This window comes from Belonocnema kinseyi, chromosome 6 (assembly GCF_010883055.1).
Source record: "Belonocnema kinseyi isolate 2016_QV_RU_SX_M_011 chromosome 6, B_treatae_v1, whole genome shotgun sequence".
Lineage (NCBI taxonomy): Eukaryota > Metazoa > Arthropoda > Insecta > Hymenoptera > Cynipidae > Belonocnema > Belonocnema kinseyi.
The window spans coordinates 64,836,247-64,863,286 of NC_046662.1; the positions used below are offsets into that span (position 1 = coordinate 64,836,247).

Below are 27,040 nucleotides of genomic sequence, written 5' to 3' on the forward strand. Positions count from 1 at the left end.
ATATATAAATGTATGGTCGTACGGATGTATACAGTTTACGTACCCTTCGAACGATTCATCAGGTGAATGAACAACGAACGGATGTACGAGGGTCATTAACTTTTAAGTTCAAGTAACGAGAATAGGAATATCGTGGCTGCGTAAACGTAATCTTCCTTACTATCGGAGTTGACGAATCGTTCGTTCGATACTTGATAAATATCTTGAAGACTTTTTAAAGAAATAGCTGTCCCATTGTCGTAGATAATCCTAAAACGCAATCAATGGAACAATGTTAATGGCGACGCTCTCTCGTCAAGCGACGAAATAACAAGATAGGTGGTAGTACTATTACAAGTTCATGCATCTCTTGTTTCCTAATTGGTTACTTTCGTCTTTACGTAAATCACTTGCTACAGAAGAGCCGTGTTATTTACATAAATCATGCGTGTGCTTTTTTTTTGGGTGCTTACAACTACCGACGAGATAGAAAATCAAAGACCAAATGTCAGCGTGCCTACGTGAATTTCAACTATTGGCCCTAAAGTCGTTTCGTTTACGAAAAGATAAAATAAACCAAATATACTTTACCTACTTTCTCTTTCTATCGCTAAACACAACTCAATTTATATATATCGTCATCAATGGAATTTCTAACAAAACATTACATTCAAATTAAAGAGTTAGAATCAAAATGTGGTCGAATCGATTTCCAATCATACAGGTTCTGCACTTTAAGAGGATTTATTTTAATCCAGTTTGGCGAGGTCAGATTTCAGGGACAAACGAGTGAATAGTTCGGTATGATTTTTGTGCATAGGTATTCTAATTTTTATTCTGTTTTTACGCTAATGCGATTTTTTTTAGTAAAATTGTTTATATTTTGTTTAAAATTTTTAAAAGTACAATTGTAATGCTCCTGGGTTTAGCGGAGTCGAATTTATAGAGAGGATTGAAATTTCACTTTTTTAATTTTTAAACAAAATATAAATAATTTTACGAAAAAATTGTGTCATAAAAAAGAGAATAAGATTTCGAATACGCATGCACATAAATTGGACTTAAATGTTGAACCGTTCAGCCGTGAAATTTAACACCGCAAAACCAGATTAAAATCAATATTGCTTTTTATAGAGAAAATTAGATGACACGTATTTTTTCGATTAAAGAAAAACAAATTTTCCACGAACTTACAAATATTTGAATTTCAAAGTGTTTTTTTTTCAAAAATAAATATTGCCTCTAAATATTATAGCTTTTGATCTAATTCAGAAATTTCAATTTTATTTCAGAATTCTTGTCAGTTTTACTATTCTATTTCGGAATCCATAAAAAAATGGTAAAAAAGATCAAAATTAAAAAAGGGGCGACGATTTGTTTGAAAATATAAAAATTCGATTTTTAACAAAAATACACACTTGAAGACTTCCAAATTTTCGCGATACGATTTCACAAGCAAAATTATTTTTTTTAAACTTAAAAATAATTAAGTAGAAATACAGCAAATAAGTTGAAGAATTTTTTTCGTAAACGTTCTCGGTGTATTCAATATTTTCAAATTCGGAAAAATTTAGTTTTGTAATTTATTATTTGATTTATTTTTGCATAATTAAAATATTACATTTTTTAAAATAATTTTGCTTCTGAACTGATATTACCAAAATTTGTGAGTATTCCGCATTACTATTTACAAGATTTTCAAACTTTTTCAACAATAAAAATATGTTTTTATTTATATAATTGTGAAAAACATACAAACCGACAGTTCTTTCCAATTTTTTGTTGCGAAAATTTTTTTCTGAAAATGTTCTTCGCGATTTTTTTTCTTCAACGATAGAAAATATTAGAAAAAAAGTAAGATACACTTTTTAAAGAAATTTTCTAGATGTGTCAACTTTTATGTTACCTTTTTTTATATTTTTTATTGTTTCCGAGAAAAAAAGAGAAAATTTGATTTGATGAAAAACACAAATTCAGAAAAATTTTCCTGGCCACAAAAATCGTTCCTTTGTTAATTTGAAACTTTTTTTTTAATCTTCCGATGAATTCCGAAAGAGGATAGTAAAACTCACCAAAATTCTTAAATAAAATCAAAAGTCTAAATTAGATGAAAAACTATAAAATTTCAAAGACAAAATTAGAGTTCTTTGAAAAATAGACTTCAAAATTTAAATACTTGTAATTAGGTGGACATTTTTTTTTCTTAAATCGAAATATCCGATTCGTCCAATTTCCCTTAAAAAACAACATACTTTGTTGCTGATGGATTTGGGATGAATTATATCATCTACTTTCACTATTTTTAAGACAAAGGAAAAGTCATTATTAACTTTGTAATAATAATAAAAAATGGTAACAACGACAAAGAAAAAGTAGCAAAGTTTCTACGGTTTTACTCTTCAGAGCCATATCGATATTCTGACAGTGTATCGCATGCATAAAAAAAGTTAAGAATCCAAAAAACTACGTGGAAACAGTATTACAAAATGCTTCATAAAAGGGTAAAATGTACTTCGCGCTTGACGTGCTAATTTCGGAGAAAACTGATCTCAAATCTGAGATTATTCAAACACGAACGTCGAACGCGAGTGAGCAAAGCAGACAAATTCCATCTAGGTCGGCTGAAAAAGAATCTCGAATGCAAAATGCATTCGAGAAAGGCTTCAATTCACCGGATTTTAAAGAAATTTATATACACTTTTTGTACTTAGAGCAGGGTCGCTGAAAAACTTTCATTTTCAAACTGTCCTTACTTTTCCCTTACTAATATTTCATTTACACTTAGCAATAATATTTAAATAGCAGAATTTAAATCTTGCAATATTTTTAATATAGAATACTTTATAAATGAAATAAAAACATTTTAGTTTAAATTTTCAAGTTTTAACTTATTATTCTCAGGGCTGCCAAAGCCTAATTTATTTGGAAAAAGTGAACTATTTAAAGCGAAAAAGTGACAAAAAGTGAATATTTTCTAAGCTAAAAAGTGAGTGTAAGTGACTAATATGCATAAATACAATAAATTCATTGAATTACGTAAGTTTGAAATTCGTTTTGAAAAATTTATGAGAATTCAAAAGAATTCGATGACATGCCTAAGAACTCAAGGTGATTTTGAAAGCCTTCAGGATTAATTAAATAAAAACTAAAAAAAAATCCAATGAAATGAGTAACATTGAGTAAATTTACCAGATTTAATGTGAATTCTTGAAATACAAAGGAATTCAAAGGAATTAAAAAGAATTCAGGATAAATTAATAAGAATTCAAGGTGAATTCTAAATTTATTAAAATGTAATGACACAAATATTTGAGAATCTTTTCAAATCTTTGAAACCCTATGAAATCCCTCACAACTTTTGAATTGATGCTTCTAAATCCATTAAAATATTATAAAATTCTTTTAAATTTTATGATATCTGATATTTCCTGAAATTTGGGGAAAATAAATACTTTAAGAGCTTTTAAAGTTTCTTAAAAGCATTGAAATTCTCAGAAATTGGATCACTTAAAACCTTTTAAAGCTCTAGTCTAGAAAACGCCTTCGAATCTTTTAAAATACCATAAAATATTTCAAATCCTTTACAAAAATTTTGAAATCCTTTGAAACTTTTCAAAAATCTTGAACATTACTTGGAATTTTCGAAAATAAAATAAAATACGGCAAATCCAGTAGAATCTTTTAAAATCCCTTGACATTTCTTAAAGACCTTGGAAAATTCTTGAAATTGAAAAAAAACCTTAAAATCTTTTAATTTATTAAAATTGATTAAAAAAAGCCTAATCTATTTTAAATCCTGTAAAACATTTTGAAATTCCTTGATACTTTTTCAAGCTCTTAAAAATCCTTTAAATTTGTAAAAATATTCTAAATGTTTCAAATTCTTAAAAATCTTTGTATATACCTTGAAATTTCTGAAAATATTTGAAAATTTTTTAAAATGCCCTAAAATCTTTAAATTTCATTTGAATCAATTTAAATTATTAAAATGTATTAAAGACAATACCCTAAGATATTCCAAATCCTTTGGAATCTTTTGAAAATTTTTAAAGCTCTTAAAAATGCTTTGGAATTTTTTTAAACTCTTGAAAATTCCTTAGATTTTTTTTTTAATTCCTTAAAACTTTCTAAAACTCTTGAAATTTCCTTGGAATTCAGAAAAAATAGCGGAAAATATTACAAATCCTTTGAAACCTTTGTAAACTCCTTGACACTTAAAAAAAAAAATGAAAATGCCCCAAAATTTGTTAAATACCCTAAAATATTATAATATTTTGGAATCCCTTAAAATTATTCAAATCTTCTCAAAAAATCCTTGACGTTTGCCACTTTTTTGTTTAAATCCCCAACTTTCTCTTACCAACAAAATTCCCTGACTTTCCCCGAATTTCTAGGTTGTTCCTGACCTGCAACCCCTCTCATTTATTTACACTTTTTGCCTTAAGAAGTCATTTTTCAGGGACCTTCTGGAGTTATGTCGGAGCTATATTTACAACACCAACATCTACATGACATCGACAAAAAATTCACAAGGATTGCCCATCGCAATGCGAAATGACTGTCTACTACCAGATAGATCTTGCTGGTTTTGCTGATTCCCAGAACCAGTTCCTGTCTGCACTGACTGCTCGGACCCACTCGATCGACTGCGACTACCGTTAGATCTCTTTCCATTAGAACCATTCCCATTACCTGAATTCTGCTTTGGCATGGCTGGCACCGACGGCATGTGAAGCTCGGATTCGGAAGCTGACGAACAGGATTTCACGTCGTGAATTGGTTCCTTACAAATATGTTCGCTGCCTGCACTACTGCCACCTGCAACCATTCAACATTTATCACCATTTTAATGACTCTAGTAAGGCAGGCAACGACGAGAAACACGCACGCGGCTGAATCAAGTTTAAATCAAAGTTCCAAGTGAATGGGATTTTTTTATTCAGAGTGGCCGTTTTAATAAAAGAAAGAAATTCCCGGCCATTTTCCGATTAGCAAACATTTTTCACGATCAATGAAACTAATAAAATCAAACTCTAAAGCTTTTAAATCAACTTTTAAATCTGAAGTTGGAAAGTTTTTTTAATTCAAAAACTTTGCATTCAAATGCTCAATAATTTAGACGTATAAAATGGAAGCTACTAACACTTCTCAACTGAACAATTTTAAATTAAATGCAGTTATGCTGCCAAATTAAAATTTTTAAACTTTTAGAAATTATTGGGAATGGTGGTTTACCATTTCGCCACCTGGTGCCCAAAACTGGAACTAGAAAGTATAGGTACAATTTTAAAGTTAATTTTTGAATAAAAGTGTTTTTTACTATAGTCTTGTGAAGTATAAAACAATGATTGAAGACTAAAAACAAATCTTCATGCAAAATAAATAGTTTCAGATAGAATTTCCATATTATACCGTGAAAAAACACATTTTTGTAAAATAGGTTAAAAAAAAAATTATTTCACTATTTCATGTAAGTTTCAATGAATTTAAGTTTAAATCAACTTTAATTAATGTATGTAGCGACCAATTGTATCCAGATTATGCGAAGAATACGAATAATAGACGATTTAAGGTGGCCGTTTTAATCCAAGAAAAAAATTTCCGGTCACTTCCCGGTTCGCAAACATTTTTCACGGTCAATGAAATTTAAAGAATCGAACTCTAAAGCTAACAATTTTTCCATTTGAATTAATAAAAACTGAGCTGCAAATGAAAGCGCTCAAAGTGAAACTCTTGCGAATTTCAAACTTTTAAAATAATTTACACATATAAAATGGAAGCTACTAACACTTTTAAACTGAACAATTTTTAATTAAATGCAGTTAAACTGCAAAATAAATTTGTTAACTTTTATAAATTGTAGAGTTCAAAGATTCAGATTCAGTTCTAAATATATAATTCCACGTTATCATTTTCAATGCTCTAAAGTCTAAATTGAAGAATCAATCCATTAATTAAATTTTTTCAAAATTATATCATTTAAAGCAATTTTAAGCCAGAAACGTTAAAAATTGAACGATTAAATTTTTTTATAAACTGAACACTTCTTAAATTAAAAGTTAAATTATTTACATTATAAATGGTTAAAAAAGCCTGAAAATACTGCCAAATTTTATTTGAAAATCTTGAAAAATCTGCAAATCCTTAAAATCTTCCACATTCATTTTTGATAATTTTGGAAATCTTTCTAAATGTTTTTGAATAATCACTCAAAATTATCTTTTCAAAATAAAAATCATTATTAATTTTCATAGGAAATGTTTTTTATTCTTCTGAAGCCATTTCAAATTCTTAAAAATCTTTTGCATTTTTTTTCAAATCCACCAAAATCTATATTATGGCGGTACACGTACACACTTTGTTTCAATTATTTCAAACAATTTCAAATTTTAAATTGAATTTGAATTTTTTCAAAACTTCTAAATATTTCTTCAACTTCCTTGAATTTTTTAAAGATTAATATATTATTGTTATTTATACATCGAGGTTCAAAAATTTGACTTACAAATTATTATTTATTTTTTTATAGAACAATTGAAATGCAACGTTTAAAATTTAGTTTTTAATATTTAACAACAATTACTGATTTTAAATAAACAGTCAGATAATTCAAGATATTGAGTAATTCTTATTTTTCTTCATCAAAACATTTCAAATTGAATGGTTTAAAAATGGAATATTTTAAACTGAAATAATATTTGAAATTTAATAAAAGCCTTTGTTTATGAATATATTATTTTGAAGTTATTTTTAATTAAAAAATAGTTTATAAAGTTTCAATGGGGCGTTTACATTTGTTTAACTAATGGCTTTCCAATTGAAATAGTTTACATAATTTTTAACATTAGAAACTGGAAATTCTAAAATTGCGAACTGATTTCGAATCGTTTTGTAAAATTAATTATTATTCACTTTTTAAATCTTAAAGAACAGTTTAATTTTTAAAATCATTATTAATTTATATTCACAATTGATCAACTGAATATGTATTTCAAAAAAGGATGGAAATCAAAGTTGGACAGATATTTCTGTAAAAAAGTATGTTTCTTCACAACAACTTTAAAATCGTACCTATTCTTTCTAGTTCGGATTTTTGTCACCAGGCGGCGTATCGCAGTTTAACCATTCCCAATAGAGTTCAAAAATTTTAATTTAGTTCCAAACATATAAATTCACGTAGTCATTTTCAATTCTCTACATTGAAGAATCAATCAATGAATTTCAAAAATTTCAGATGTATAAAACTTAAAGCAATTTTAAGCTAAAAACATAAAAAATTGAACAATTACATTTTTTTTAACTGAGCACTTCTTAAATTAAAAATTATTTTAATTTTAAATAGTTTAAAAATACTTAAAATGCGTCAAAATTTTATTTAAAAATCTTGAAACTTGCACATGTTGTTTTACATTCGTTCAAATATTAAATTATTAAAAAATTTTGTTTAGAACTACTCAACATCTTTTTAAATGATTCGTATTTTTCCTACAATTTTAACTCATAATATTTTTTTAAATCGTGTCAAATAAAAAGAATTTTCTTCAAAATGTTCCACATATATATTCGATAATTTTCTAAATCTTTTGAAATATTCTCTTAAAATTAATTCTTCAAAATAAGCATTCATTTTCAATTTTCCTATGAAATGTTTTTTTTTCTTTTAAAACCTTTCAAAATTCTCACAAAGTTTCTAAATTTTTTGTTGCAAATCTCCGAAAATCTATATTTTATTTTAGATTAGGGCTTGGACTATTTACATCAAAATTTTGGTCTGAATATCACGTTTTCTCGGTTTAAATTATTAGAAATCATTTACACTTTTGAATTAATTTGGAATTTTTCCAAAATTTCTAAATGTCTCCTCAACATACTCGAATTTTTCTAAGAATAATATAAGCTCAATTGTTATTTTATACATGAAAATTCAACAATTTGAATTACAATTTTTTTCTCGATAGAATAATTTAAATTATAAAGTTAAAGGTTTAGCTTTTCGTTTAGTTTTGAATATTTAATTTATAATAACTGATTTTAAAGGAACAGTCGGATATTTGTAAATATTAAGTAATTATTCTTTTTATTAACTGAAAAATTTCAAATTGAATGGTTTAAAAATGGAATATTTTAGACTGAAATAATATTTGATATTTTAATTATGAATATATTATTTTCAAGTTATTTTAAAATTGAAAATAGTTCATAAAGTTTCTTTCAGGCGTTCACATTTCTTTAACTAATAAGACTTTTCAATTGAAACAGTTTAATTTTTAACGTTAAAATCTGGGAATTCTATAATCGTGAACTGATTCTGAAAGCGTTTTTTTTTTCTCGCAAAAATCTTCGATTTTAAAAGCTTCTGATTTTTAATTGTGTAAGTTTTTAGAACTGCCTTTTAAAAATTCTTGAAATTAATATATACACTTAAAAACTAGAAATCTAAAAATGGAAAATTTTAAAAGTGAGAGATGTTTTAATTACGCATTCTGAATTGAATGATATCAAAATTGAAAAAGATAACAATTGAACTAATTATTTAAAAACCAATTAAATTAAAGTTCCGCAGACTTTTTTGGAAAAATTTGTCAAATTCTGGGTCATTTTCCGGTTTTACTGGTCCTGCAGTCAAATGATGAATATAAATATGAAATTTTTACCACAAAAGAGATGAACTTTCGACCAAGAAAAGATTTGGCCTATAATCCTAGAAAGATCAATTTTCAGCTAAGAAGTCACAAATTTAATTATTTTGATGAAAATTTAACAATTGTATTAAAAGCTTATTCTTTTGGGCTAAAAATTAAACTGTTTGTGTTGAATATTCGTGTTTTTGGGTTAAGACTTCCTTTTTTTTTGCAGAACATTCAACAATTTGGTTGAAATTTGGTTTCCATCTTGACAACAAAACCTTTGTTGGTTAAAAATAAAATTCTTTGGTTAAAAATTATTCCGTTTTTGTTGAGAATTCAATTTTTTTAATATTCGTCTTTTTTAGTTGATTTCCTTTCTTTTTATTTGAAAATATTTTTTTTTTAGCACAAATATAAAATATTACATTTTTTATTGAAAATTTATTTTTCACATTTTTCTCATTTTTCCACTTAAATTCCAATTGAATTAATAGAACCCAGTACGAAAATCCAACTATTTTTGGTTGAAAGTTCATTCTTTTCGATTGAACAGTCTATTCTTAAATTTTTGATTAAGAATTCTTTTTTCTTCAAATTTTATTTTTAGGCTGAAGATTTGTTTATTTTTATGAAAATTCAACAATTTTGTTAAAAAAAGACTTCCTTTTGGTTGAAAATTCAAATGTTTTATTAAAAATTCTTCTACTTGGGATGAAAATTCAACTATTTGATAGAATTTTTTTCCTTTCTTGACTAAAAAATGTTTCTTGGTTAAAAGATCAGCTCTTTTGTTGAAAATACATTCCTTTGAGTAGAAATGTTATCTTTAATTCTATTGCATGGTTCAAATTAAAATTTTTTCTTGAAAATTCAACAATTTTATTGCATTTTTTTCTTTCTTGATTAAAAAATTTGTTTAAATTAAAACTTTAACTATTTCATTCGACATTTATCTTTTTGGTTTAAAAATTACCTCTTTCTGTACAAATTACACAATTTTTTATTATGAATATAATTTTCTGATTAAAACTTAATCTGTTTCGATTATAAAATAAATTTTTTATCCAGTTTTTTCGGTGAAGATTAATAACTTTAGTTAAAAATTCGTGGTTTTTTTTTAGGTAAATAGTAATTTTTTTAATAGAAAAATTAATTATTTTGTTAAAAATGCAACTGATTGGTTGTAAATCATTTCTTAATTGTGTAATTCATATTTTCTGGTTGAAAATTGAACTGTTTCATAGAAAATTCATTTTTTAAATTGATAATTTATTCTTCTCAGTGAAAATTTATCGCTCCCTCTTCGATTAAAAATCCATCTACTTTTTGTTTAAAAAAAATTCAACTATTTAGATAAAAATTTTGAAAACGAAAAAAATATAAACTCGATATTAATCAAATAAAAATTACACTAATATCACATCCATTGTTCAAACTATTTAGTTCAAAATTTATGTAATTTGTTGAAAATTCCGATTTTTTGGTAGAAAAATCATTTTTTTGTTTCAAAATTCCTCTTTTCTAGTAGAAAATTAATGCGACTTTTTTCGGGTTCAACCTTCAAATGTTTTGTAGAAAATTCAACAATTTGTTTGAAATTTTTTTTTCTTCTTGACTAAACAATTTTTGTTGGTGGCAAATTAAACTCTTTTCGCCGAAATGTTATCTTTTTGGTTAAAAGTGCAATTATTTGATTAAAAATTAATCCGTTTTTGTTCAGAATTCAACTTTTTTTAATATTCGTCGCTTTTAGTTGAATTCACTAAAAAAATTAAAAAATTAATCTATTTTTGACAAAAATATCAAGTATTACAATTTTATTGACAATTAATTTTTTTGTTCTAAATTGAACTATTTTGTTAAAAATTCCTTTTTTGTTGGTTTCAAGTTAATTTTTTGGCCCAAATGGATCTGTTTTGTAGAAAATTTGTATTTTTACTTTGAAAATACGACACTCAGTTTAAAATTTTTTTCTGTCTTGACTGCAAGATCTTTGTTGGGTGAAAAATCAACCCGCTCAATGTAAATTCGTCTTTTTTGGTATAAAAATTCTTCTTTTTGAATTGAAAATTCATCTTTTTGGTGAATATTAGCCAATATTTATCATCTAATCATATGAACATTTTTTCATTTCTGAGAAATGAAATAAAAAGTCGATTTTTTTCAAAAACGCCGGACCGATTATTTTCATTTTCATCTTGAATTATTCTTGGGATGCCATATTACCATAAATAAACAAAAAATTCCATTTACTTGAAACTTTCATTTAAACCTGGTCCAGCCACAAAGTGCGGGTGAATAGATTTTTTAATTGCAGGGTGGTCACTTAAATCTCAGAAATAAATTTCCGCTCATTTAATTGTTTATTCCCGGTTTGCAAACGTTCTTCTCGAATGTTAGTCATTCCAATTTTTTAATTCAAATTTTCAAATTCAAGTTTTTAATACTGAAAAATTTTCGCTTGAAAAATTTGTAATTCAAACAATTACAAATTGAAATACGAATGGTAAATAATTTATTTTTGGACAAAATTCCCTGTAGTTTACAGATAGACCATTTTTTTAAATCCCTGACTTTTCGCTCACTTTCCCTTACCGATAAAATTCCATGAAGTTTCCCTGATTTCCAGGTTTTCCCTGCCCTGCGACCAACCTACTCAATTAAACAGAAGATGAAAAATAACAACACTACGTTAGAAATACACTAAAATACAATAGGGCGATTAAATTTTACATGACTGAAATTTTTAGAAATTAAAAAAAATCGATATTCATTCAGTGATTCAAGTGGTGTATTTAAGTTCAAGTTCGAAGTTTCACTTATTTGTAATGATTCCACAGATTTAAAAACGAAAATATAAAATAGAAGATTTTTCGAAAAAAGAAGAAATAAAAGGAATTAAATCCCTGCGTTTTTTTTAATCTACAATATCTTACAACTTTTTAACAGCTCTCAAATACTCTATTTGAAATTAAAATTAAGTCAATCAGTAAAAATAAACTCATATATAACTGAATTAAATTAAAAAGTAAATAAATAAATTAAAACATTAAAAAAGGGTTGACAAGAATGTCTCAAAATAAAAGTAGTCACAAATTCCAAGTTGTGAGTTTTATAAATAGGGTGTCTACTAACTGGCAGAAATTTCATCAATTTAGTTGAAAATTCCAACTTTTATTTTAATTAACTCTTGTTGAAAATTATTTTTTTTTTTAATTAATTTTTTGAACGAAAATTTAATCATTCCAGGCATGGTTACAAATTTATCTTTTTCAATTGAAGATTCCTGTTTTTTTTATATTCGTCTTTGATCGTAGAATATTAATCTTCTTGGTGGCTACTTCCTTCCTTTTAGTTAAAAATTAATTTCTTTCGGTGAAAATTTATCTCTTTTGTTGAAAATTAGTTTTATGTTTTTTCTGGGTTCAAAATGAAGGAGAGTGCAATGTTAAATTACCTTTATTTTTCAGCTTAATTTCCAGATTTTTAACCCCATACTTTAAAAGTATTAAAAACACACTTCAATGTTTATTTAAAATCTTATTCATTGCTCTACAAATTAACAAAATTCTTATTTTCCTCTTTTTCTCGGTCTCTCATTTAAATGCGAACTTAATTATTAAAAATCAATCAGAAAATTAAAATATTTCTGATGGAAAGTTCTTTCTTTTCAGTTGAAAAGTCTACTATTAAACTTTTGGCTAAGAGTACATTTTCTTGGTGAAAAATTTGATTACTTGGTTAAAAACTGAAGAATTTTTCTGAAATATTTAACAAGTTGGTAAAAAATTTATGTATGTCGTTCAGAATTGATGTTTTTGTGGAAAAATCATATTTTTTGGTAGAAAATCAATATTTTGGGTAAAAGATACAATTGCAATTGCTTGTTTGAGAATTAAACTATTTTAGTTGAGGATTTAAGTATTTTATTCGAAATTCATTTTGTTTTTAAATCCAACTATTTTTTAATTAAAATTAAAATATTCCTCTTGTTTGAAAATTTTACTATCACATTTTTCGTAGAAAATTTTATTTTTTAGCCTGAAAATTCAACTCCATAATTAAAAGTTAAATTACTTTCTTAAAACTTAATTATTTTTGGCTGAAAAATATAATTTTTTGTTGGAACTTCTATTTTTTAACCCAAAATTTAACTATTCCATGTATGGTTGCAAATTTATCTTCTTCAATTGAAGATTCCTATATGGTTTTTTTAAATTCGTTTTTGGTAATAGAATTTGTTTTGTTCAAAATTATTATTTTTAAAATGAAAGTTTAACTATTCTATTTTTGGTTCAAAAATTTCACTATTTTGTTGAAAACTTGTTTCTTTTTTTAGTTGAAAATTAATTTTTTTATTTTACATTTTCATTATTAAAAAATGTACTTCTTTTGCTGATTCAACTATTTTGTTTCAATCTTTTTTTTTCGAAAATTTGATAATTTCGGGTTAAAAACTCAACTGTTTTGCAGGAAATTCAACTTTGTGCCATCAAAATTCAACATTTTGGATTTTTTGATTGACAGAAAAATCTTGCTTGGCTGAAAATTCCTCTTTTTGTTTTGAAAACTTTTCTGTTTTGGTTGAAGGTTCAACTAATTTGTTAAAACTTCGTATTTACTAAAATAATTCAACTGTCTTGATTAAGAATACAAATATTTATTGGTCAAAATGTCAACAATTACACTTTTCGTAAAGAGTTGATTTTTTTATCAAAGATTCGTGACTTTTATTGAAAATTTAACTGATTTGTTGAAAATTCGACATTTTTTGTGGAAAATGGATGCGTTTTAGTAAAAAATTCATGTATTTTGTTAAAAATTCGTCTTTTTTGGTAGAAAATTAAAGTTTTTTGTTTAAATTCCATTACTAGGTACAAAATTATTTTTTTTACGTTGATATTTTAGGATTGAAAATTCAACTGTTTTGTAGAAAATGTATCCCTTTCGGTTATTTTTAATTGAAATCCATATTTGGCAAACATACTAACTATTAAATTTTTAGTTGAAAATTCATCTCTTTGGTTGAAAATGAAACTCCTAAGTTGAAAGTTGAACTACTTTCTTAAATTTTTTGTTTTCGTTTGAAGACATAGTTTGAGTTGATAATTAGTTTGTTTGTGGTACAAAAAAAAACTTTTTTACTGGAAATTTAACTATTTTGTTAAACATTCAACTGACCGATTAAAAATTAACTTTTTTTGAAAATTCACATTATCCGGTTAAAAATTGAACTTTTCTATAGAAAATTTGCGTTTGTTGGTTAGATCTAACTGCTTTTATTTTTAACTTAAATCCTTTTTTGGTAAAAATCCAACGATTAAATGTTTAGTTGAAAATTAATCTTTTTAGGTAGAAAATTAATCTCCTGGGTTGAAAGTTTAACTACTATATTAATTTTCTGTTTTTTATTTAAAACTCATAATTTTACTTAAAAATTATTTTTTGTTTGTTTGTTAAGAATTAATTTTTTAACTTAAAATGTAACTATTTCGAAGGAAAATCAAATAATTGGTTGAAATTTAACTATTTGTTTAAAAATTCATGTTGCCGGGGTAAAAATTCAACTGTGTTATAGAAAATTCGTGTTTGTTGATTAGATCTAACTATTTATTCTTATTCTTAATTGAAATCCTTTTTTGGTAAAATTTCAATTATTACATTTTTGGGCTTGAAAATGAATTACTTTGGTTGAAAATTGACCTACTTTCTTAAATTTGTTGTTTTTGTTTGAAGACTCATAATTTTAAATGTCGAAAATGAATCGGTTTTAGTTAAAACTTGATGTATTTTGTTAAAAAATCGTCTTTTATTGGTAGAGAATTAAAGTTCTTCATTGAAAATTCCATTAATAGATTCAAATTTTTTTTAAGTTGATATTTTAGGATTGAAAACTCAACTGTTTTGTAGAAAATTCATCCCTTTCGGTAAAGATTTCATTTTCTTTTTAGCTAAAAATGCAAATTGCTGAAAAATAGTCTGTTTTCGTTAAGGATACAACTGTTTTGTTGAAAATGCGTCTCTTTTCAAAAATAATTTAATCATTTTGGATGTTAGAACAAATATTTTTTAAGGAAAATCTTATGTTACATTTGATGTTTACAACCGGCAAAAACCGGGAATTTGATGTGCAAAAATTAGTGTAGACACCCTGTATAAAAGAAAAAAGGTCTTGAGTAATGAAGCAAAATAAAAAAAAAAATCCTTACCTGATCCACTGTGAATGCTTTCTTCCCGATGATATCCATAAACCGTGGGTTCACTCGTAAAGTTAAATGGCATCGGACTGTACCCTGTTGCCGAATGTGGAGCGTAAGTTCCTGAATAAGGCATGTCCCAAGCACTAGGCGGTGGCAAAGGACCGACCGTGTCACAGTCGAGTTTCATATTGTTCATGGCTGAACACAAATCCCCAAATATGTAGTAACACTGTTCCGAAAATGTGATTTTATTCACTGTGTGCCTAATGAAGCCTGCCTTCAGCATCAACGAGGCATACTTCCTAGCATCGCGTCGATCTATAAAACCCTCAACGCGACTGTTGAGCCAGTCGACGACATCCGCCCCGATAAATGCGTTTGGAATTGTAATCTTCAGCCACATTCGATCCCGAATCTCTAATCCTGAATCCGGTCGGGCCATCGCACGCACTATGGTCGGCATATCCGTGTTTATGGTTAAGTGAAGGTCTTCTAAAATACCAAAAAAAAAAACAGTCAACATTTAATGCATAAACTTCAGTTTTCTACTGTCTTCAAATTTTACTTAATACAGGGTGACCGTATTAACCCTTCAAGGACATACTGGGTGTAAAACACCCAGCGACTTATTTGCGCTTAAAAAAACGTGTACCAAATTCAATGAAAATGGAACATATGGCGCGAGATTAAAAAATGACATGAAAACATATTTTTCTATGTCATTTTCATATAATTTTGATTTTTATCATTTTCATACGCAGATAAGATCAATAGAATCGTTTAATCACGCAAAGTATGGTATTTTGTTTTTCATTGAATTGAAGCTTTTATTTTTTAGAATAAATACCTTCTTTGGAACAAACATTGTGAGACTAGATTTATTTTTGAAGCGCCGTATCTCGGAAGTATTCAAGTAAAATTTTAAGTAAAAATATCAAAAACCTAAAAAGTTATGAATTTTGGAGTGAAAGAAGTCATTTTTTAATTTTTTTCCTAAAAGGATTTTTTTTAACTACTTTAAATTTCAAAAACTTTTATGAAACCTTTTTCTCCTTAAACTAGATAGATTGAACATCTTTAATTGATTTTCTTGTAAAAATTTATCCAATACCGTCGGCACAGCACACGTTTGAATTCCCTTGGGTGAATAACACCCAGTAAGCTTTTTATGTAATTTTACGGAAGTGTGCCCTTTAAGGGTTAATCGAAGAACAAAATTTTCGGTTTTTTTCCCGGTTCGCAAATATTTTTCTCGGTCAATAAAATTTTAAACATCGAACTCTATCCTAAATAGTAAAAGTGCAAGTAATGAAAAATAAACAAATTAAAGCATTCAAAGTGGAACTCTTGAATTTTTAGCCTTTAAAATTGAAGTTTAAAAGTTTTTAAATACAAAAATATTGTATTCAGTTGCTCAATACTTTACAAGTATAATCTGGCAGGTATTAGGACATTTCAAAAGAATAATTTAAAGTTTAATGAATTTAAACTGAAAAATGCAGAATTTTTAACATTCATAAATTATAGAGTTCAAAAACTTAAATTAAGTTCATTAAAAACTGTTTAAGCATTTTTGAAAAGCTTTACATTTTTTTCGAAATCTTGAGAAATATATAAGTTGTTTTAAAATTTTTCAAATTTAAAATTCCTTTTGAAATTTTCTCAGAACTTGTAAGTAATTTTTTAATTAATTGAATTTTTCCTACAGCTTTTTATAAATAAGAATAGAACACTTATTATCCCTAAGTTCGACAATTAATTTAAAACTTGAAATTATTTCAAATAATTTAAACAACCTAATTTAAAACAAAATTTACATTTTTAAAGATTTCAAACAAAAAAATTAGAAGCTTTTAAGAATTGTGAAAGGCTCCAAAGAATAAAAACATTTTCTTAATATTTCTAAAAAAATTGAAAATGATTTTTCACTTTGAAAAATTATTTTAACAGAATATTTAAAAAGGTTTTAAGATATTTCCAAAATTTTCAACAAAAAAAAACCTGGATGATTTTAAGAATTTTTTTTTAATTTGCAAGATTTTCTAAAATTTGTAGGAAAAATTCTATTCATTTTAAAATATGTTTAAAAGTTCTGCAAAAAAATGTCTACATGCTTCGTTTAAATTACTTGATATCATTTCGAATTTTAAATTAATTTTAAATGTTTTCAAAACTTCTAAATATCTCTTAAAATTACTCAAATTTTTTGTACAAATAATAAGTGTTCAATTATTATTTACACAATTAACAGTCAAATATTAAATAATTATCACTTTCAAATTAATTTCAAATTAAATGGGCTAAAAATTGAACTATTTAGAGTGAAACAATATTTTTAATTTAAGAAAAGCCTTTATTACGAACATATTATTATTAAGCTATTTTTAATTTGAAAATAGTTTATAAAGTTTCAAGCGCACCTTTACATTTTTTTATGACTAAGAGTTTCGAATTGAAACAGTTACAATCTGGAAATTCTTAAACTTTGAACGGATTTTGAATCGTTTTATCAAATCAATTATTGTTTAGTTTTTAATACTTAAGTGCAGATTCGAACGAAATTAAGGGCCATTTTTAGATATTTGCTAATTAATTCGATAAATTACAAATAATTTGGCTAAAAAAGAAGCTCAGTCTAAAAAAATAAAATATAAAATGATTCTACGAAGACTGTTAAGACATATCAAAATTGCATGGTAATTATATTTTATATACAGGATGGGCCATTTTAATCTATTATGGGAAATACATCAGAATTTTGGTTGGACGTCGAAAAATGTTTCAGACGAATGTTGAAGGGGACAGCGGGCGTCAACTATTGGTACCAATGACTGATCCTGAAATCGATTTTTAAGATTATTTTGAATGTCAAAGTGATTTTTTAAAATGGGAACCCCTACTTTTGACCCCAGATTTAACAAAAAACGGGCAATTTTACGTTCAAAATGATATTTTTAGGAAGGCCAAATGAAGGTCATATTTTCGATAATGTTTAAATAATGGGTGTTAGCTCGGAATTGAGGTTGGAAGCAGCAAAATGTTTCGGACAAAAATTATCAGAGAGAGATTATCACCCAATGGTACGAATGACTTTGACCTTGAATTCGATTTTCAAGGTTATTTGTGGGAAATAATGGTTTTTTAAATGGATATTCCTAATTTTGAACCCAGATTTGCAAAAGGCGAGAAATTTTACGTTCAAAATTATAATTTTCATTAAAGTCACGGTAAGGTCGGATGATCGTCAACTTACTGTGCATTACAAAAGTCAAAAATAAGCTTTTAAATGTCAAAAGACATCGAAAACCTTGTTCATTCGACTAAAATCAAGGTCAAACATGCAAAGGTGACCTGAAATCTATTTGTTTAAAATTCAAAGCTTTTTCTTTGTATTTTAATTGTAATACACAGTAAATCGACCTTGATCCGACCTTGCAGTGACTTTAAATAAAAATTATAATTTAAAATATAAAACTTTTCTCTCTTTTTAAATCTGGGGTCAAAAGTAGGCGTTCTAATTTAAAAAAATCACTTTGGCCTTCATATAAGTTTGAAAGTCAAATTCAAGGTCAAGGTCATTGGTACCAGTAGTTGATCCCTTCAGCCCCGCGCAATTTTTATCTGAAACATTTTTCTATATCCAACCAAATTTTTGAGTTATTTCCCGTAATAGATTAAAATGGTCCACCCTGTAGAAAAGTACGAAAAGAAACGTAACGAAACTTTCGTTACGTACCTTTTTGTTTCCTTCGACATAAAATTTAGAAGAATCACAATTTTGACAATGTGACTCTTTAGCTGCATTATTTTTTTTTTTAATTTCATACATAGCATAGTTTTCAGATCAATTATATTCAATTTACAGAAATAATTGGAAAAGATTAAAAAATGCCCCTTAATTTCGTTCGAACCCCTGCTTAATGCAGGCGTCGGTCACACTTCAGAGATGAAAATAGTGTAAATAGTGACACAAATTAAAAAAAAAAATATAGCGTAACAATATTTTCCAGGTACTATACTTGCTTGTAGTCCGAATTTGCAAGTGTAGAGTCCAAAATCAAAAAGAGTGCAATGGAAAATAAACTTTTTTTCAGCTTCATTTCCAGTTTTTTAGCTCAATATCTTAAAAGTATTAAAATGACACTTTAAGGTTTACTTAAAATGTTATTCTTTAGTCTATAAATTACCAAAATTCTTATTTTCCTTTTTTCTCGATCTCCCATTTAAATGCGAACTTAATTATTAAAAATCAATCAGAAAATTAGCTTTAAAGCAGAATCACTGTGTTAAAAATTTAACAATTTGGTAGAAAAATCATATATATTTGCTGGAAAATTGTTGTATTTTGTTGAAAATTCTTACTTTTTTGTAGAAAATCAATATTTTTGGTTAATGATACAACTATTTGGCGATAATTAATTTGTTTTAGTAGAGAAGTTAAGTATTTTATTGGAAATTCATTTTTTGTTTGTTAAAATCCAACTGTTTTTCAATTAAAATTAAAATATTCTTCTGATTTATTCGGCTGAAGATTCATAATTTTAGTTGAAAACTCTTTTGATGAAAATTCAACCGATTGATTGAAAATTAACTTTTTTGTTATAAAATCATATTTCTGGGTTATAAATTCAACTGTTTTATATAAAATTCATTATTGTTGGTTAGATCTAACAGTTTTTATTTTCAATTGAAATCCATGTTTGTCAAAAATAACAAATTTTTAGTTGAAAATTCACCTTTTAGGTTGAAAATGAAACTCCTTGGTTAAGAGTAGGACTTCTTTGCTAATTTGTTTGTTTTCGTTTCAAGACTTAATTTGAGTTGATAATTAGTTTGTTTTTAGTTGAAAAATACTTTTTTTTAATTGAAAATTTAACTATTTTGTTAAACATTCAACTGACTGATTAAAAATTAACTTTTTTTGAAAATTTATATATATAATTATATACTTTATTAATTTTCTGTTTTTTATTGAAGACTCACAATCTTACTTAACAATTTTTTTTGTTAAGAATTAATTTTTTAACTTAAACTGTAACTATTTCGAAGGAAAATCAAATAATTGGTTGAAAGTTAACTTTTTGATTAAAAATTAATGTTGTCGGGATAAAAATTCAACTGGTTTATAGAAAATTTGTGTATGTTGGTTAAAGTTAACCATTTAATTCTAATTATAAATTGAAATCCTTTTTTGGTAAAATATCAATTATTACATTTTATTTTGAAAAATATTTTTTTTTTGAAAATAAAACTCCTGGTTTGAAAGTTGAACTACTTTCTTAAAGTTTTTTATTTTTGTTTAAAGACTCATAATTTTACATGAAAATTAGTTTATTTTTTTATTAAAAATTAAATTTTTAACTGAAAATATCTATTTTGATGAAAATTCAACTGATTTGTTTGAAATTAGTTTTTTATTAAAAACTTATATTGTCCGGTTGAAAATTCAACTGTTTTGTGGAAAAATCGTGTTTGTTGGTTAGATCTGTTTTTAATTTTAATTGTAATATTTTTTGGTAAAATATTCTGCATTGCATTTTTAGTTGAAAATTCAATTTCTTAAGTTGAAAATTCAGCTCCTGGGTTGAAAGCTGGACTACTTTCTTAATTTTTTTGTTATTTGGAGAGTTATAATTAGTTTGTTTTCGGTTACAAATTAATCTTTTTAACTGAAAATTTTACTATTTTGGTACCAATTTAACTGACTGGTCAAAAATGACCTTTTTTTTGAAACTCATTTTCTTCGGTTGAAAATTCAACTGATTTGTAGACAGAAAATTTATCTTTTTGTCCTGAAAATTCAACAATTTGGTACAAAATTAAACTATTTTTTTTTATTGAATCGAAATTGTCATAAATGAAGATTTAACTGCTAAATTTTTAATTCAATATTTATCTTTTTTGTTCAAAACGAAAAAAATTTAAACTATGAATTCATAAAATAAAATTTTGACTAACATCACATCCATTGTTCAAAAACATTTAGTTGAAAATGTACGTAATTTTTTTCAATTCGTTTTTTTTTTGGAGGAAAATTAATCTTCTTGGTTGAAAATTCATATTTTCGGTTCGAAAAGCCAGCAATTTGGTAGAAAAACTAACTTTTTGGTTGAAAATTATTCTTTTTTAGCTGAGGATTCGTGGATTTTGTTGAAAATTCGTCTTTGTTAGTTAAATTCACTTGCTTTTTATTTTGAATTATCAAATACTATTACATTTTTCATTGAAAGTTAATCTTTTTATGTTGAAAATTTAACGTAACTACTTTCTTAAAAGATCTTTTTTTATTGAAGATTCGTATTCGCGGGTTGAAAATACAATTGTTGTATAGAAAGTTTGTATTTTTGGCTTGAAAATTCAAACTTAATGTCAAATTGAACATTTTCTAACCGAGTTTATTCAAAATTAAACCGTTCAAATTTGAACAATTTTACCGTTACCACTGCAAATTGTCTTTTCAAAAGTGATTTATTTTCCTGAAACTTTTCACGATGAAAATTTGAAAGTATTTCATTTTGAACACTTCATATTTAGAATTGCTGAACTATTAAGATCTTAAATTCAAAACCAATGTGTATCAATTTAAAACTGTTCAGCTTTAATCTTTACTGTTGTAATTATTAGACTTTCATAAATTTCCATCACAAAAAATGAAATTGCAAATTCCTAGAGATGTAAATATTTTTTAAACGAACTCGTTTAATTTGACCTGATATCAAGTGAAGTTTAAAGTAACTGAATACATTTTTTTGATTAAAAATTAAAATTAAAAAAATTCCTGATCATAAATAAAACTCTAAGGATTTTCACGGTTTGTTAGGCGCCCCGAAAATAAGACGTAATTATTTTTAAAATCCCGGTACACTGCCAAATTGATAATTTTTTCTCGAAATTAATACAAAAGTTATTTTTACTCACGCTCAGTATCTGGTAGTGTGCTCGCAAGACTACTGGATGTGGAAGTCAATGTTGTAGCACTAGGAGGTCGAGGTGGAAAACCCTCGCCCCTTATGGCAGCAGTGTGAGCGACCCAAGCACCAGGATCAATTGGTCGAACAGGTTCAGTTCTTGGGATAGTGAAATAGCCCTTTGGATTCGGATCCCAACACTTAGCAACCACTAACTTAATTGGCCTGAAACCAAACAATTTTTGAAATATAAAAACTTTCGAATTTACCAAATTAATCGAATCATCTATTTTTTTAATTATTTAAATCAGGGTGTCCATTAGGGTGGTCCAAAAAGAAATTGAAAAGTTTTTCACTTCAGAGAGCAACCCCCCCCCCCCCCAACTTTAAAATTTCCATTTCCGTAGAAAGAAAATCCTGAATTTTGGAAAAATTGAACTCATGTTCTAGGGTTTCATCGAAACGTCCCAAGTTTTTTTTTATAGAGATTTAAGAGGAATTTCTACGAAAATAAAACCATAGTAATAACTTTCATTTCCAAACCATCCGCACCCTCCCCGCAGCGCCCTGAATATGACCCAAAAATAAAAAACTACGTTTCTACGTATTATTGTTACTTTTTAGAAATTTCCGTCGCCTTTTTCATACAAATAATTACTAATGAACAATTTTAATATTTATCTGGACTTTTTAAAACAATTTGAAATTATTTAAACAATTATTTATTATCCAAAAAAGTACAAAATAATAGTATTTTCTGATTGAAATGCAATATTTTGTCATTTTTTGGAGTAGTACATTTTTCTAAAAACATAATTATTTATTGTCTGTTTTCAAAATTTCTAAAAATTGAGCCAGAGATATCAACTTTCTTTTTAAATTGATATCATATGCTACGTTTTGTTGATAATTATATCATTTTCATACATTTCTTTTAATGTATAATAAAGTTCTATTTGTTTAAACAATCTATATTTGCTCAAGCAGTTTTTTTCGATGGCTAGAAAAAGCATATTAAATAGAACACAGATCATTATTTTTTCGACTGTATAGTGTATAGAAAGAATACTTTTACCACTTTTTAATTGCTTAATCTATATAATTTGTTTCAAGAATTACTTTTCCAAAAATACTTTTAAAATCGTAATTAATTCTATGTCTTATATTTTATTTTATTGTTTTAGTTATCGAAAAATGAATCCTTGAGCAAATAAAAAATGTTTCAACAAATATAAATTTGTTAAACATTATAATAAATGTATCAAAATTATGTAATTATTCAACAAAAAGTAGCATAGGATACCAATTTGAAAAAATTGGACATCTTTGGATCCATTTTTAGAAATTTTGAAAATAAACAATTAATAATTATTTAAATAATTACATAATTTTTTAGACAAATTTACTACTACCAACAATGACAAACAATTACATTTCAATCAGAAAATACGATTACTTTTTACATTTTTTGAAATAAATAAAAAATTTAAAAAGTCTTCACGCTAAGATGAAACCCTGAAACATGAGTTTAATTATTCGAAAATTCCAAATTTCTCCATGTTAATTAAATGGGATTTTTAAGTACCCGGTGGCATGTGTGGCACGGTGGCACGTTTTTCATATTTTGAAAAAAAAAAAATACGGATTTTCTCTCTCCGGAAATGGAAACTGGGGGGGGGGGGGGGGGGGGGGGGGGGGGGGGGGTGTCTTTCCCTGTATCTCGAAAAGAGTTTTTTGGGCCACCCTAGTGTACAACGATTCCTAGAAACAAAATTCCAGGGGTTTCCAGGTTTTCTAGGTCAAGAAATCAAGTTTTTCCAGGTCTCCTTTTTTACATCTAATAAATAACTGTTTGTTATAATTTCTAAAGAAATCACAATCATAAATAAATCCTCTTTTTTGAGAATATAAGTCGTCTTTTTGAAATCTTTGGGAATATTTAAAAATATCTGTAAAGTCTTTGAAATCCTTGAAATTAGTGAAAACTTTGTGAAATTTTTTTATCTTTTGAAATCTTTGTGAATTCTTTGAAATCTTTTTAAATATTTAAAATCTTGAAATGTGAAATCCTTTAAAGTCTTTGTGAAATTTTTGTAATCTTTATGAAATCTGTCTTTAATCTTTTTTCTTTTAACTTTGGTTTTGAAATCATTGAAATCTTTTGAAATCTTCTCAAATTTCTTGAAACCTTTTTAAATTATTAAAAATATTTGAAATTTTTTGAAATCTTTGAAATCTGTTGCACTCTTTTTTAAATCTTCGAAATTCTTTTGACATCTCTATGAAATTTTGATGAAATCTTTGAAATATATCATTGAGAATCTTTGAAAATTTTCTGAAATCTTAGAAATCTGATTTACCGCCCTTTTTAAAATCTTGGAAATGTTTTGCAATCTTTGAAATTTGTTGTACTGTAACCCTTTTTGAAACTTTAGAGTTTGAAATATTTATGAAATTTGTATGGAATCTTTTAAAAATTTGTGAAATATTTTGTATTCACTTGAAATCATTAAAATATTCGAAAACTTCCTAAAATTTTTTGAGATCTTTGTAACTTTTGGTAAAATCTTTGAAATCTTTGTGAAATGTTTTGAAAAATTTGTGAAATATTAGAAACCTTTGTAAAATCTCCGACATCTTTGCTAAATCTTTGGAAATTTTTTGAAATCTTTAAAATCTGGTGTTTTGCAACCTTTTTTACACCTTTGAAATTGAAATCTATAAGAAATTTTTATGAAATCTTTTGAAAACACAAAATTTATTGAAACCTTTTGAAATTGTTTAAAATCTTTGAAATCTAGTATAATATACCCCTTTTTGAAATCTTTCAAATTCTTTAAATCTTCTGAAATCCTTATGAATTCGTTTAAATATTTTGAAACCTTTAACATCTGGTCTACTGAACCCGTTTTAAAATATTTAAAATCCTCAAAATCTTTTGTAAGTTTCAAAATCTTTGTGAACTCGAAATCTTTATGATATCTTTGAAATCTTGTCTATACGTCTTTTTCAAATTATTGAAACCATTTGAAGTCTATGAAATCCGTGAAATTTTTGTGAAATGTTGAAAATCCTTTTAAATATTATAAAAGCTTTGAAATATTTTAAAATCTTTAACAAGAATTGAAATTCAAGGTTCTCGTGAGACATTCCAGGTTCTCAAGGTTTTCAAGGTCGCTGAACACCCTGTAAATTTAATTTAAAACATCTTTTAATCGCAATCTAAAAATCCCTTTTAGAAGGCACAAATACTTTATACTTTCTAGTGTGAGAAACATTTAAATAAAATATCGAACCCTGGTTTTTGGACCACTTCTCTCAGCACCCTAACAGCCTCATCGTTGGACATGTTTTCGAAATTTATATCATTTACTTGAAGGATCATATCGCCAGGTTCTATTCGGCCATCCAAGGCAACGGCTCCACTGTAAATCAAAACAAAAATATCAAGTATTATTGGATTAAATTATTAAAAGAGTAAATATTTATTGTTGTTCTCTGTACCAAATTGGTTTTATTACAGAGATAAACTATCACACTAGACCTATTTTATTAAATAATTAGATCAAAGACAGGCCTTGGACTCACTTCAGATCAGAGATAAAAATAGTTTAGTCAAATGTTATTTTTTAGTTTATAAAAATTATTAAAATTCCTATTTATTAATCGCAGGCTTAACAGTTTTTTCCATATTCCTCTCTTTTTCTCGTTTTTACACTTAAATGCGAATTAAAAAATGCAATTTTTTGGTTAACAACTCTATTATTTGATACAAAACTAAATTATTTTGTTAACAATTTGGCGATTCAACTGTTTTCTTGAAAATGGGTCTCTTTGGTTTAAAAATTCTTCTCCTTATTTAGAAAGTTCACCTTTTATTTATATAAAAATTTAAGTTTTTGTTGGAAAAGTATCTGTCCCGATTGAAAATTCACCTGCTTTGTAGAAAATTAGTATTTTTGGCTCAATAACTCAACTATTTAGTAGACAATTTTACTATTCGCTTGAAAATTTATGTCTTTTTTTGAAAATTTGTCTTTTTTGGTAGAAAATATTTTTGTTCTTCCGAACTGCAATTGGTTGTTTGAAAATTAATCTGTTTTCATAAAGGATTAAAGTATTTTGTTTAAAATTTGTTTTCGTTTCTAAGATCCAAGTGTTTCTTATTTTTAATTCAAATACTTTATGGTTAAAATATCAACTATTACCTGTTTTGCTGAAAAATCATATTTTTATATTAAAATTCAACACATTGATTGGAACAACTACTTTTTCAAACTGTATTTTTCTGATTGAAGATTCATAATTTTTGTTGATAATTGTTTTCTTTCTGTTTGCTAAAAATTAACTTTTTAACTGAAAATTTAACTATTTTTATAAAAATTCAAGTGATTGAATGAAAATGAACTTTTTTGTTGAAAATTAAACTGTTTCGTAGAAAATTCGTTTTTTTTTGCTTGAAAATTCCTTTTGTTGGTTAAATCTGTTTTTTATTTTTAATTCTTTTTTTTTAATATCAACTCATACATTGTTCGTTTGAAATGCATCTTTTTAGGTAGAAAATTTTATTTCTTTAACTGCAAACTCACCTATCTTGTCGAATATAACCTTTTTTTGTTAATAATTCTTTTTTCGCACTAATAATTGAACTATTTTGTAGAAAATTCATCTTTCTGGCTTGAAAATTTTTTCTTGATGGTTAAATTAAACTCCCTTGTATTTTAAATAACAATTTTATGGTTAAAACATCAACTTTCACATTTTTCGTTGAAAATTAATCTTTTTAGGTTGAAAATCCATCTAATTGTTTGAAATTTGAATTACTTTCTTAAAATTTCATTTCTTTGGTTGATGATTCATAATTGTAGTTGGAAATTATTTTTTATTTGTTGTTATAAATTCATTTTTTAACTGAAATTTTAACTATTTTGTGGAAAACTTAACTAATCGTTTGAAAATTCATATTGTCGGATTGAAAATTCAACTGTTTTTTATTTTTACTGAAAATCCTTTTATGTTGAAATATCAAATATTACATTTTTCGTTGAAAATTCATCTTTTTGGTTGGAAACGTAACTATTTTTTGGAAATTCAAAACTGTTTTTTATAAAGTTGATCTTTTTAGTTCAAAATGCAACTGTTTTTTCGAAAGTGAATCTGTCTTGGCTAAGGATTCAACTATTTTTATTTAAAAAAAGAACCTTTTTTTTGATGAAATTATCAAATATTAAATTTTTCGTTCAAAATTAATATTTTTTCGTTGATAATTCACCCACTTGATTGAAAGTTAAGCTACTTTGTTAATTCATAAGAAACATTAAAATGT

The 27,040-nt window shown here is 26.1% G+C and overlaps 1 protein-coding gene across 5 annotated transcripts in view; it reads right to left on the bottom strand.

The window, feature by feature from the left end:
- LOC117174383 (segment polarity protein dishevelled homolog DVL-3) overlaps positions 1–27,040 on the bottom strand; it is a 66,468-nt gene that overhangs the window by 16,862 nt on the left and 22,566 nt on the right. For 2 of the 5 annotated variants that reach the window (XR_004467301.1, XR_004467300.1), the window contains exons 6-11: positions 25,011–25,139; positions 21,725–21,939; positions 14,816–15,298; positions 11,202–11,258; positions 4,549–4,797; positions 44–249 (exon numbers count right to left, since the gene is read on the bottom strand). Coding sequence is in view for 2 of the 5 variants with exons in the window: in XM_033363469.1 (XP_033219360.1) it covers positions 4,549–4,797; positions 11,202–11,258; positions 14,816–15,298; positions 21,725–21,939; positions 25,011–25,139 (1,133 nt within the window). In the remaining 3 variants the exon portion in view is untranslated. The remainder of the gene's footprint in view (positions 1–43; positions 250–4,548; positions 4,798–11,201; positions 11,259–14,815; positions 15,299–21,724; positions 21,940–25,010; positions 25,140–27,040) is intronic. The other 3 variants (XR_004467302.1, XM_033363469.1, XM_033363470.1) reach the window with 2 other exon arrangements.